Source organism: Indicator indicator, chromosome 1, assembly GCF_027791375.1.
Source record: "Indicator indicator isolate 239-I01 chromosome 1, UM_Iind_1.1, whole genome shotgun sequence".
NCBI classification, from domain to species: Eukaryota; Metazoa; Chordata; class Aves; order Piciformes; family Indicatoridae; genus Indicator; species Indicator indicator.
Window position 1 is genome coordinate 124,643,338 of NC_072010.1, and position 11,628 is coordinate 124,654,965.

Genomic DNA, 11,628 nt, shown 5'->3' on the forward strand with positions numbered 1-11,628 from the left:
GACACATCTAGGTGTCTTGCTGCATCAGTTAAAACACAAGTCCTATGAGGAGAGGCTGAGGGAGCTGGGGGTGTTTAGCCTGGAGAAGTGGAGGCTCAGGGAAGACCTTATCATTGTCTACAACTATCTGAAGGGTAGTTGAAACCAGGGTTTGGGGTTTGGTCTTTTCTCCCAGGCGACTGGCACCAGAACAAGAGGACACAGTCTCAAGCTGCATAGGAGGAAGTTTAGGCTTGATCTTAGAAAGAAGTTCTTCCCAGAAAGAGAGATTGGCCATGGGAATGTGCTGCCCAGGGAGGTGGTGGGGTCAGTGTCCCTGGAGGTGTTTAAGAAAAGCCTGGATGAAGCACTTAGTGCCATGGTCTAGTTGATTAGTTAGGGTTAGGTGATCGTTCGGACTTGATGATCTTGGAGGTCTCTTCCAATCTGGTTGATTCTATGATTCTGTGAAAAGGAGAATGGTAGACAGTGCTTGAAACGGGGCATGCTGTAAACTGCCAAAGCACAAGCAGGTTCTCTAAGATTGTTCTAACACTTTGTTAGGTTTGTTTTGGGTGTATTTGGAGGCTATAACATTAAATAAAGAGAAGTCCATCTTGCTGGACTGAGCATGTTGCAATCAGCTATTTTAACAGAAGACAGTTTCAAAATGAAGTTTCATTTAGACATAAAAGAGGAAGCAAATTCAGCGTGTTGCAGTTCAGCGTGTTATAAAACTCCCTCATTTCCTAAGGGACTTTCTTTCTATACTTTTGTGCTACAGAGGGTTAGAGATAAACCACATGTCATCTTAGAAGTGTATCTTAAAAGGAAATAAAAACAGACTGTTGCATTTCGGGGCAGGACAGACTCACAGGAAGCTTGAAGCTGATTAGAAGGCATCATCTTCTGTATCTGCTGAGCTGCTGTATCTCTGGAGGTAAGAACTAAAAGATCCTGTGCATTATATAAATGTAGGAAATTGTTGCTCTTGCTTATCAAAGTGGCTTGGTTCTCTCTGTGTGGGATCACAGCTGGTAAAATGAATCATAGAATCAGAGAATGTGCTTTCTCTGGTTTGAAGGCTTGTGTGTGTTTGCAGAGTCTCAGCCACTGTTCAGATGCAGCTTCTGCTGCCTTAAGAACTGAGGAGAACGTTTCTAAAGTGCCATCTTCACAGCTGTGACTGAGTGTGATTGCAGTACAGCTTCAAAACGAAATAATCATCATCATCATAATAAAGTTTGTCCTCTGATATTTCTCAAGTGTTCCATAAAATCATACTCAAAAAAGAAAAAAAAAAAAAAACACCCAACCCCAAAACCTTTTTCCAGAATACTTTTAAAGGGAGTGTCACCAGGTATGGTGCTTTATAAAACTGTGGTATTTTTATTGCTCTTTCTGTGCATGTTAGTGTACTGTCTAAATAATGTCTTTGAAGTGGAGTACTTGATTTGTAGATTAGAAATCAAAATAAGCATCATAACAGATACACATGGGCCTTGTATTAAGAAAACAAACCTCATAGATAAAGAGACTTCTTTGAAAACAAAATGATGTTAAAAAGGGTAAACAAAGAAGCTTTGTTGTTGTTTTTTTCCTGATTTACAGTCAATTTCCTGGTTCACTGCAAATTCACAGCTTGACATGGGTGTACACATATCTTGCCCCCATCTTTTTCACTCTACAGCAGATGTGACTTAAGTTTCAATGCTTGTTAGCATACCATTTCCCTTCACTCCTCCTGGGAAAGCCCTTCAGCCTTTTCTGTCTTTTTTGCTTTACTGTTTATTCTTTTCACTTCTAGAAAGTGTACTGACTTTTGTAAGAGTGCACATGAATTTATTTTCCCTTCACTTCAACTTCTTTAATACAAAATTAGAGAAGGCTTCAGGGAGACCTTCCTATACTTAAAGAGGTCCTGCAGGAAAGATGGGAAGAGAATCTTTATCAGGGAGTGTAGTGATAGGATGAGGGGGTAACTGTGTTAAACTAAAAGAGGGTAGAGCTAAATTAGATCTTAGGAAGAAATTCTTTGCTGTGAGGGTGGTGATGCACTGGAGCAGGTTACCCAGAAAAATTGTTCAAGGCCAGGCTGGCTGTGGGTTTGAGCAACTTGATCTACTGGAAAGTGTCCTATAGCAAAGAAGGTTGAATATGGATGATCTTTAAGCTGCCTTCCATCCCAAACCATTCTATGAATCTATAAAATGTTGCAGTCCATATGGCTCAACCATGAAAACCATTAATAAATTGCTAAAATAAAAGCAGAAATACAGAGACATGAAGTGATTTCCACTCCAGATAAAAAAATAAAATCACAGGGCAGAAATATCATGGAGTTGAGCCATCCTTATGATTGTGGAACCTGAGATCCTTTGCTTGCTCCCTTTTCATGTCCTTGCTTACAGCTGTGGATATGAGGTATAAAATGCTCTCAAACCAGGTTGATGGTGTCCTAAACTAAATTTGCATGGTATAAATGATTAAAAAAACTTCGAAAATTATGAACCAAGCTTACTCTGTATAAAATTTCAAGGAATTTAAACTGATAAAACAGACTGGAAAAAATGATTTGTGAACTCAAGAACCTGTATTTGCCCACATACAGTTTTCATTGTATTTTCATGGAAGTCTGTCCCCCCCAAACTCCACTTAAAGATACAACAGCACTCAAACATACAGGAAGAATGTGGTTCTTATTTTTTTAGCTGAAAGAACCAGCTATACCTGAAGCTCACTGCCATCCATTTGGCATGATTAAGAATGGGCAAATGCTTGTATAATAAGAACATTCAACAGTACAGTAGACATACTAAGTATAATGTGTTCTTAGGCAAGATGTCACTCCTCACTTCCTTCCTTCAGCTTGTCCTTAAGGACATTTCCTCATATTCTTGAAATACATGACTGTTATTCTCTCAATCCTATGCTACTTGTTTCCTTCAAAGACAGCCCAAATTGCACTGTGGGAGACTACTCCTAGCTTTCCTGCATCTCTTCAACTGTTGACATGAATAAAGAAGATGAGCAGGGCTCATATTTTGTTCTTCTGGAAGACCAAAAGATCAGAGTGAAAGGAGGGAATATGAGAGGCTTGTATGATGACCACAGGTCCCAGATCTACCAGAGCAGCAGCAGGGAGAGGAAGTTACACATGCAGTAAGTAGTGTTCAGCTGCTTGTGCAAAAGCAACTCTTAGCTATTCCTCTTCCGTGGTGTGCAAAGTGGGCCAAATCCTATCTCATATAACAGCCACAGGTATAATAGAATTATAGAACAGCTCAGGTTGGAAGGGATTTTGAAAGATCATCTGGCCCATTGTTTTGTGGGAAAGTGAGCCCTAGATGGGATTATTTGCTACCCTGCCCAATCCCATCTTGAAAATCTCCAGTGATGAGGACTCTACCATGTCCCTGAGGAGGTCACTGCTTGTTCTCACTGTAAAAAAATTCTTTCTTATATTGAGATGAAACTTCTCCCAATGTAACTTGTACCCACTGTCTCTTGTCTTCTCACTTGTGAAGAGTGAGCCTCTGTCCTCTTTGTAGATGTCCTTTAAGTACTGGAATACTGTGAAGAGGTGTGTGTGTCCGTCCTGTCCCCCCACCCCCCCGCCCCCAGCCTTCTTTTATCTATGGAAAAGAGTCCAAACTCCTTCAGTCTGTCTTCTTAAGCCAGGTTCTTTAGCTCTTTGACCATCTTCATGGTTTTCCATTGGACTTTTTCCAGTCTGTCCAAATCTTTTTTGAGTTGTGAGGATCAGAACTGGACACTCCAGGTGTGGCCTGAGGAGTGCTGAGTAGAGTGGGATGATTATGTCTCTGTGTCTGCTAGCAATGCCCCTGCAGATGCAGTTCAGGGGTCGGTTTGCCCTTTGCCTTTGTTGCTGCAGTGGCACATGTTAGACTCATATTCATCTTGTTGTCCACCAGGATCTCCAGATCCCTTTCAGCAAGGCTGCTCCCCGGACACACAGGTCCTAGACTGTACCCTCTTGGGTGATGTTTTCCCAGGTGCAGGGCTTTACACTTGTTTGTTGAACTTCATACTGTAATTGCTAGCCCACTCTTACAGCATGTCTGGGTCTCTATAAGATGACTTTACCTTCTAAGGTGTCCACCTCACTAGAGTTTAGCATCATCGATATTATTTTTACACAAGGCAGCCCTGGGCACTGAAGATAGCCCTTATCAAATGGGGTTCACATACCAAAGATCTGTGGGTTTCAGGCATCAAGGAAAAGCTATACTCATCTGGGTCCACAGCTCATTACAGTCCCTTCTTCACTCCCCTGGTTTTCCTATGCTGGCTGCACTGAGGCTTCTTGGCAGCTGTCTCACACCAGCCTCAGTGGAAGGTGAGATACGGGCCCTGCAACATTGCAGGCTCTCTCTACAGCCTTGCTTGCCAGGCAAACCCTTGTCCTGAAATCTGAGATAGATTCCAAATCTCACTGCAGGGATGTGTTTGTATCTCCACAGCCTGGAAAAGTGTTTCTTAAAGTGGGGAAAAAATACTATAGATGGATCCACAGGATCTGACCTCCCTTGAGACAGGGACACTGTCATCTGGAGTCCCATTTAGTAAAGTCAGGTGAAGGTATACCCTGTGGTAAAACTTGACTCCAACACCCAACAGCACAGCTTTAGTGTCATTCAGAGCCATGCTTAGGGGATCTGAAAGCCAGACATACTCAGAACAAGCTTGTCTTTTCTATGAGTTTCCATCCCCTCCTTTTGCAATGCAAAAGAATGTCCCTTTCCCCACTGAGCTGTGATTCCAGCTGGCACCACATTCTTTCTGTTCTCCCCAGCAACTTTTCATCTTGCCCAGGTTTTCACATAGGGCACAATTGATCATATGTCTTTGTGTACACTTCTCAGGCTTTCCTTAAGCATTTTGCTTAACCCGAGCCAAGAACTTCTGTTCTGTTTGCCTGCTTCCAGGCTCTAATCTGAAGCCTTTATGCAAACATTGGCACCATCTCAAACCTTATAACCCCAGCAAATTTGCTGCTACTCAGAAAATGCTGGCAGTACCACTGGATTCTCCACGTGGCTTTAAACATTTGTCCTGCTTTTAGGCTTTTCATCTGCTGAGCTACTGAACAAAAACCCCAGGCAAGACATATGAGTTTTTAAGATCATCTGACAATAATAAAGACTATGTCAGATAGAAAAGACAGTGTAAGCCAGACAATCTTCTTTCTCCGATTCCACTAGGCTTAGACAGAATCTAGCCAGCTCCCATTGCCAGGGCAGTAGCCACACAGGGAAAAATCTCTCTGTTCTCCTCTGTCATGAAAAATGCATCAGATCAGGTTTGCAAAAGGGACTGTTTGTCCTTGTGCAATGGAAGTCATGCAGGTATTTTCAGGGAGAAGTGAAATCAGAATTTAGGGAGCATGAAACCCAAAATATTGAAAGATATTAGACATAACCGTGCACTTGGAATCCTGGTGGTGTGGAAAGGTGATTAAGAGAAGGGGCACAAAAGAGGAGAATTAATGAAAAGTATCACCCTTATCAGGCTAGAGCACAAGCCCTGTGAGGAGAGGCTAAGTGAGCTGGGGTTGTTTGACCTGGAATAGAGGAGGCTCACGGGAGACTTTATTGCTGTCTACAACTACCTGAAGGGTAGTTGAAACCAGGGTTTGGGCTTTGGTCTCTTCTCCCAAGGAACCAGCACCAGAACAAGAGGACAGTCTCAAGCTGCGTAGGAGGAAGTTTAGGCTTGATCTTAGAAGGAAGTTCTTCCCAGAAAGAGAGATTGGCCATGGAATGGGCTGCCCAGGGAGGTGGTGGCGTCGCCGTCCCTGGAGGTGTTTAATAAAAGCCTGGATGAGGCACTTAGTGCCATGGTCTCATTGATTAGTTAGGGCTGGGTGATTGATTGGACTTGATGATCTTGGAGGTCTCTTCCAATCTGGTTGATTCTATGATTCTATGTAAAATGCAAAAATGAAAGGTGACCCAATTGTGTGACCAGCTGTTAGTAGTGATGGAATACCAACTCGACAGGGGGTTATATTCTACTAGTTGTGAGGACCAGATATATATATATGGATGCATATCTCTTTTGCACTCAGGCTTTCAATGCTACATACCAAAACTTGAATCAGATTTCCTTGCAGAGCTGGGAATAGTCAGATGAATGCAACAGCCCTTGCCAAATTCAGAGGGCAAGCTTGCAACTCATTCAGCAAACTCATTCAGCAAAACACACAACTCCTGAGCCTAATCTTTCTGAATCTGCCAGTTCTTTTGGTTCCATTCCTGTCTCAGAAGGTGTGCTCTAAAACTCTTAAAAGGGGTTTACACTTGCAGAATGCAGTGTAAAGAAATGAAACCAATAGTTTCATTTCCCTAATATATCACTTTATAACAGAAACAACATACATCTGGGTAGTGGGAAAGACAGAAGTGTCACATGCTGCCTAAACACAACTGGCTTTGCGTGCCTTGGTTGAGCAGTACACAGCCCACATGTTCTATTTCCCCTCGGTTCTCAGAACCCACATTAAAAATAAGCATAGGAATAAGCATATAGCAATTCCAGATGTATGATAGCTGGTTAGGGGTAACTTTGCAATAAACCATCTGGGCTATGGATGGATGGGTGCTAGGAACAAATTTTGCACCTCAAAAGGGGGAAACAGAAGCAGAAGAGGAAGGAGGATGAGTTGACAACCTGAATAGCGGTTAAGACTTCTGAGGTGGCACTTTAATCACAGCTATAACCTAAAGCAAGACAACAGCAGCATACTGCAAAGAATGTCAAGCTCCAAACATGATTCTTTTCCTTCTCATGAAATGTTACCTGCCTGTGGTAAATCTCACACAGCTGGCAGCAGAAGAAAGGATCTAGTGTCACTAAAGCTTGTGCTTGTCAGCGTTTAATTTCTGTGAATGTTTCCTTCTGAAGGAATCATAGCGTGGAAGTGCTTCTCAACCCTGCCCGAGGAAAGTCTTGTCTCATGCTGTCTCCTTCCTCATATCTTCACAGAAAATCACAGAATCACAGAAACATTCAAGTTGGAAAAGACCCTCAGGATCACCAAGTCCAACTAATAACCCTACCCTGCAAGGTTCACCCCTAAACCATATCCCCAAGCACCACATCCAAACAGCCTTTAAACACATTCAGTGTAGGTGACTCAACCACCTCCCTGGGCAGCACATTCCAATGCCTGACCACATTTTTTCCTAATGTCCAGTCTAAACCTATCCAGTTGCAGCTAGGGGTCATTCCCTATTGTTCTATCACTAATTACCTGTGAGAAAAGACCAGCACCAGCCTCTCCTCCATGTCCTTTCATATAGTTGTAGAGAGCAAGGAGGTTTCCCCTCAGCCTCCTCTTTCCCAGACTAAACAGCCCCAGCTCCCTCAGTCGCTCTTCATAAGGTCTTCATAAAGATCTTCATAAGGTCTATATCCATTCTGAGACAGGATTTATCCAGCCTTTATTATGAGCGCAGCATTTTGCAGCAGCAACTGTGCCATGTGAAATACTTCACTAAGAGATGAGAGCCCTTTGACTCGTTTCAAGCAGCCAAGAGCAGCGTGGGGTAATGCAGCGTGTGTCAGAGAGATGCCACCTCCCGGATCACAATTTGTGTGAAGATGTTCCTGTTCTGGTGCTCTGTCACAGCAGGGACTTTGAAATAGGCAGGCAAACTGTCACATAACTGGGACATATGTTCCCATCTGCAGAAGCAGTATCTTTTAAGGATTAAAATGGTACAGTTGAATCAAACAGTAAATGAAGAAAACTAGCGCTATTAAAGATATTCCAATGTCTTAAGAGGGCCTACAAGAAAGCTGGGGAGGGATGTTTTAGGGTGTCAGATAATGACAGGACTAGGGGGAATGGAGCAAAAATAGAAATGGGTAGATTCAGTCTGGATGTTAGGAAGAAATTCTTCACCATGAGGGTGGTGAGACTCTGGACCAGGTTGCCCAGGGAGGTGGTGGAAGCCTCATCACTGGAGGTTTTTAAGGCCTAGCTGGATGTGGCTCTGAGCAACCTGATCTAGCATGAAGTGTCCCTGCCCATGGCAGGGGGTTTGGAACTAGATGATCCTGGAGGTCCTTTCCAACCCTAACAATTCTATGATTCTATGAAAGACAAGTTGTTTGTTCCTTTATCACCCAAGATATTTTCTACTATAGCAAGAAAAAAAAAAATTATTCTTACTTAAAATTGGAACACATGACCCACAAGGAGCATCTGAGGGAGCTGGGGTTGTTCAGTTTGGAGAAGAAGAGGCTGAGGGGAGACCTCATCGCTCCCTACAGCTACCTGAAGAAGGTTGTAGTGAGGAGGGGCAGCCTCTTCTCCTTGGTGGCAAATGACCAGACTAGAGGAAATGGTTGCAGGCTGTGCAAGGGAGGTTCAGGATGGATATTTGGAGATATTTCTTGGTAGAGAGGGTTCTCAAACATTGGAATGACCTGCCCAGGGCAGTGATTGAGTCACCATTCCTGGAGGTGTTTAAGCAGTGTGTGGACCTGGTGCTTAGGGACATGGTTTAGTGTTGACCCTTCAGCGCTGTGTCAAGGGTTGGGCTAGGATGGTCTTTGAGGTCTCTTCCATTGTGTGGATGTATTCTGTGATTCTATGAAAATTTTCTTCCTCTTTGCTGGACCACACAGGTTTTTTCAGGACTTCTTTCACTTTGATTATCTCCTTGACATCTGTGACAAACCAAAATAGACACAGAGCTGGACTTCAGGACAATTTTATGGTAGTGGAGCTGCTAAATCTTGAGCAGAACTTTTACTAATGTGCAGATGCCATGTATATCCTTGCTAGCAAGTCCTTTCTTTCATTACTAACATGTTTATGCAGCTCCTGAGATTGGGCTGCCTTCTTGGAGAGTGGAGAGCATTAGTCACTGCTGGAACCTGATTGTGCCTTTGTAGAGTGGAAACTGATTTCAGAGCTGGTGGTACTCACAACTAATGCAACAGTGAAGGAGCTCGAGTACTCCTGAGATGTGCACTTGCCTATGCATTGCACTGAAATGAGCCTTTTCAAAAGTACACTGCAGATTTTTACATCTGAGGGAGTCATTTTAAGATCATTTTACAGTAACTGGAGAGTGATAAGCAAATCTAGGGCACACTTCATCTCATTTTGATTTAGGTGTCTAAAACAGGCCTCCAAAAAGCCTTGGTTTTGCCACTCTTATTTTCATTTCTGAATGTTACAGACAATTCGATTCTGCTTGGCATGCAGAAGTGCAAAGTGCTAATTTAATGATCTGAGATTTTTTTTCTTTTTTAATGAAAAAGGAGCCATACCTAAATTCATTGATTAGTCTGAAACAGAAGGTGGTACTCTCAGTATGAATGTCAAATCAATGTAGTTCAGAGGCAGCTGACAAATCACAGACAAGAGAAGTTGCTTCAAAGTATATGAGAAAAAAGGGGAAACCCCTTGGCTTCTTGGTGAAGTCAGAGGCAAAAATACACATATTCAAGTGTGTAAGTAGTTCTTCACCATGAGAGTGGTGAGAGCCTGGAATGGGTTGTCTGGGGAGGTGGTTGGGGCCCCATCCCTGGAGGTGTTTAAGGCCAGGCTGGATGAGGCTCTGGCCAGCCTGATTTAGTGTGCGGTGTCCCTGCCCATGGCGGGGGGATTGGAACTAGATGATCCTTGTGGTCCCTTCCAACCCTGACTGGTTCTATGATTCTATGATTCTAAGTTATTACAGCAACTGTTAGAGCAACAAACCATTTCTTGGTCATCTCTTCCCAATTCACTTGCTGGATGTATTGGACATGTCAAATGTGATGTTATACAGAATGTGCTTGGATGTGATTGAGCTGACAGCAAAACAGGGAGAGTTAGACAATCACTTCACTCATTGACTCAAGTCCTCTAGAAAGACAGAGATCATAGGATCATAGAATGGTCTCGGTTGGAAGTGACCTCCAAAGGTCATCTAGTCCAGCCCTCTATGTTCATGCCCAAACTGGCAAGTGTAATCACCACTCTTTGAGTCTCTGATGAACTAATGGTTTCTTCTTGTCATTTTTCCATCTGCTGGTGGTTCCTCTCCTTTGATGAAAGATGCTGTCAGAAGGTTACCTTTACAGAATTGCCTACCTTTGTGAAGACCTGAACCCTGAGCTCTACAGCAAGAGTTCAGCTGAGGAAGTGATGTATGAAATGAGGTCCATTAATTGTTCTTCCACGGATGAAGCGCAAGGAAAAAGCCTCCTTCAGAGATGCAGATCTGCTGGCAAGTGCATTTCCTCAGTCTGCTCTAGAGGTAGCAAGCACAGCAGAAGGCAGAAAGATAATCTCCTACAGCCTACCCAGCACCCCACAGCCACAGGGCAGCCGTCTCCAGCTGTGCACACCTGCGAGAGGCTGACAAGAAAGGATACCTACCTGGTTCCACCTTCCTGCAAAAGCATTTGCAAGAACTACAATGATTTGCACATTGCTGGGGACTATGTCGTGCCGATTAGCTCTGTCACGACAGATTTTACCTGTGACAGTGGCATAGGCCCTTTCTTGGAGTCCTCAGAGATCCCTCCTCCCACGGAATCCATGCGGGTTCCCGCTTCCAGTGACGCCAGCCGCAAGCCGCTCCAAGGCTACTCCTCCTGCTGGCGGCTGGCAAGCTTAGTGCCTCACCAGCAGCCCCTCTCTGACGCAGCCCTGAACGACTACCTTGAAGAGAAGCTGGTGGAGCTATACAAGCAGTACATCATGGATAGCACAGCGAACAGGGCATCCCCTACTCAGATCTTGGCCTCAGAGCTGATCATGGCTAATGTGGATCAAATCAGTATGCAGATATCACGGGAAAAGAATATGGAGACCACTAAGGCCAAAGACATTGTCATTAGCCGCTTCTTGCGAATAGCCAGCGAAAAAATATCTTCAGAAATTAGCACACCTAGCCTGCATATTTCCCAGTTTAGCCACACTAATTTATAGTATTTCAATGTCTGCCATTAGAAAGCTTTTATGTTCTACAAAGTAAATTTTCCGTTTCCTAAGACAATTTTCTGCTTCATAAGAATGCATTTGCCACTGAAATTAAACCTGCTAGCGAATATTAAATAAAAAAAAATACCTGTGCTGTGCAGCCTCTACTGTGGATCAGATGATTCATCTATCATTGAGTGAGCCCCAGATATTAAAAAAGTTTTGTGGCAAAATGACTAAGAGCATATGACAATCTTCCAGGTGCTCTTTCTTCCCCATGTGCTTGACATATCATTTCAACTTTCCTCTGTCTGAAGCCTGCCATTCTACCCCTGGGCCTGTGTGAAGTGAAGCTTACACCCACGCAAGCACAAGCACAGTCATGGCAAAGCCACAGAAGCACAAAATTTAGAATTGTAGGTTGGTTTGAGTTGAAAGGGACCTCCAAAGGTCATCGAGTCCAGCTCCCTCTGCAGTAAGCAGGGGCATCCTCCACTAGATCAGGTTGCTCAGAGCCTTGTTGTGTCTCACTTTGAGGACTACCATAGGTGATCCTGCTTTTGGCAGAGGGGTTAGACTCGATCTCTGGAGGTCCCTTCAACCTCTAACTTTCTGTGATTCTGTGATCTTCAGGGATGTGGCCCCCAACTACCTCCCCGGGCAACCTGCCCCAATGTTCCATTACCCTCCTGGTAAAG

The 11,628-nt window shown here is 43.7% G+C and overlaps 1 protein-coding gene across 1 annotated transcript; it reads left to right on the top strand.

The window, feature by feature from the left end:
- The first annotated feature begins 10,060 nt into the window (after positions 1 to 10,060).
- TASL (TLR adaptor interacting with endolysosomal SLC15A4) lies at positions 10,061 to 10,939 on the top strand. Its single transcript, XM_054395934.1, has one exon. It carries the CDS (start codon positions 10,061 to 10,063, stop codon positions 10,937 to 10,939), a length of 879 nt encoding a protein of 292 aa, XP_054251909.1.
- The last annotated feature ends 689 nt before the right edge of the window (positions 10,940 to 11,628 follow it).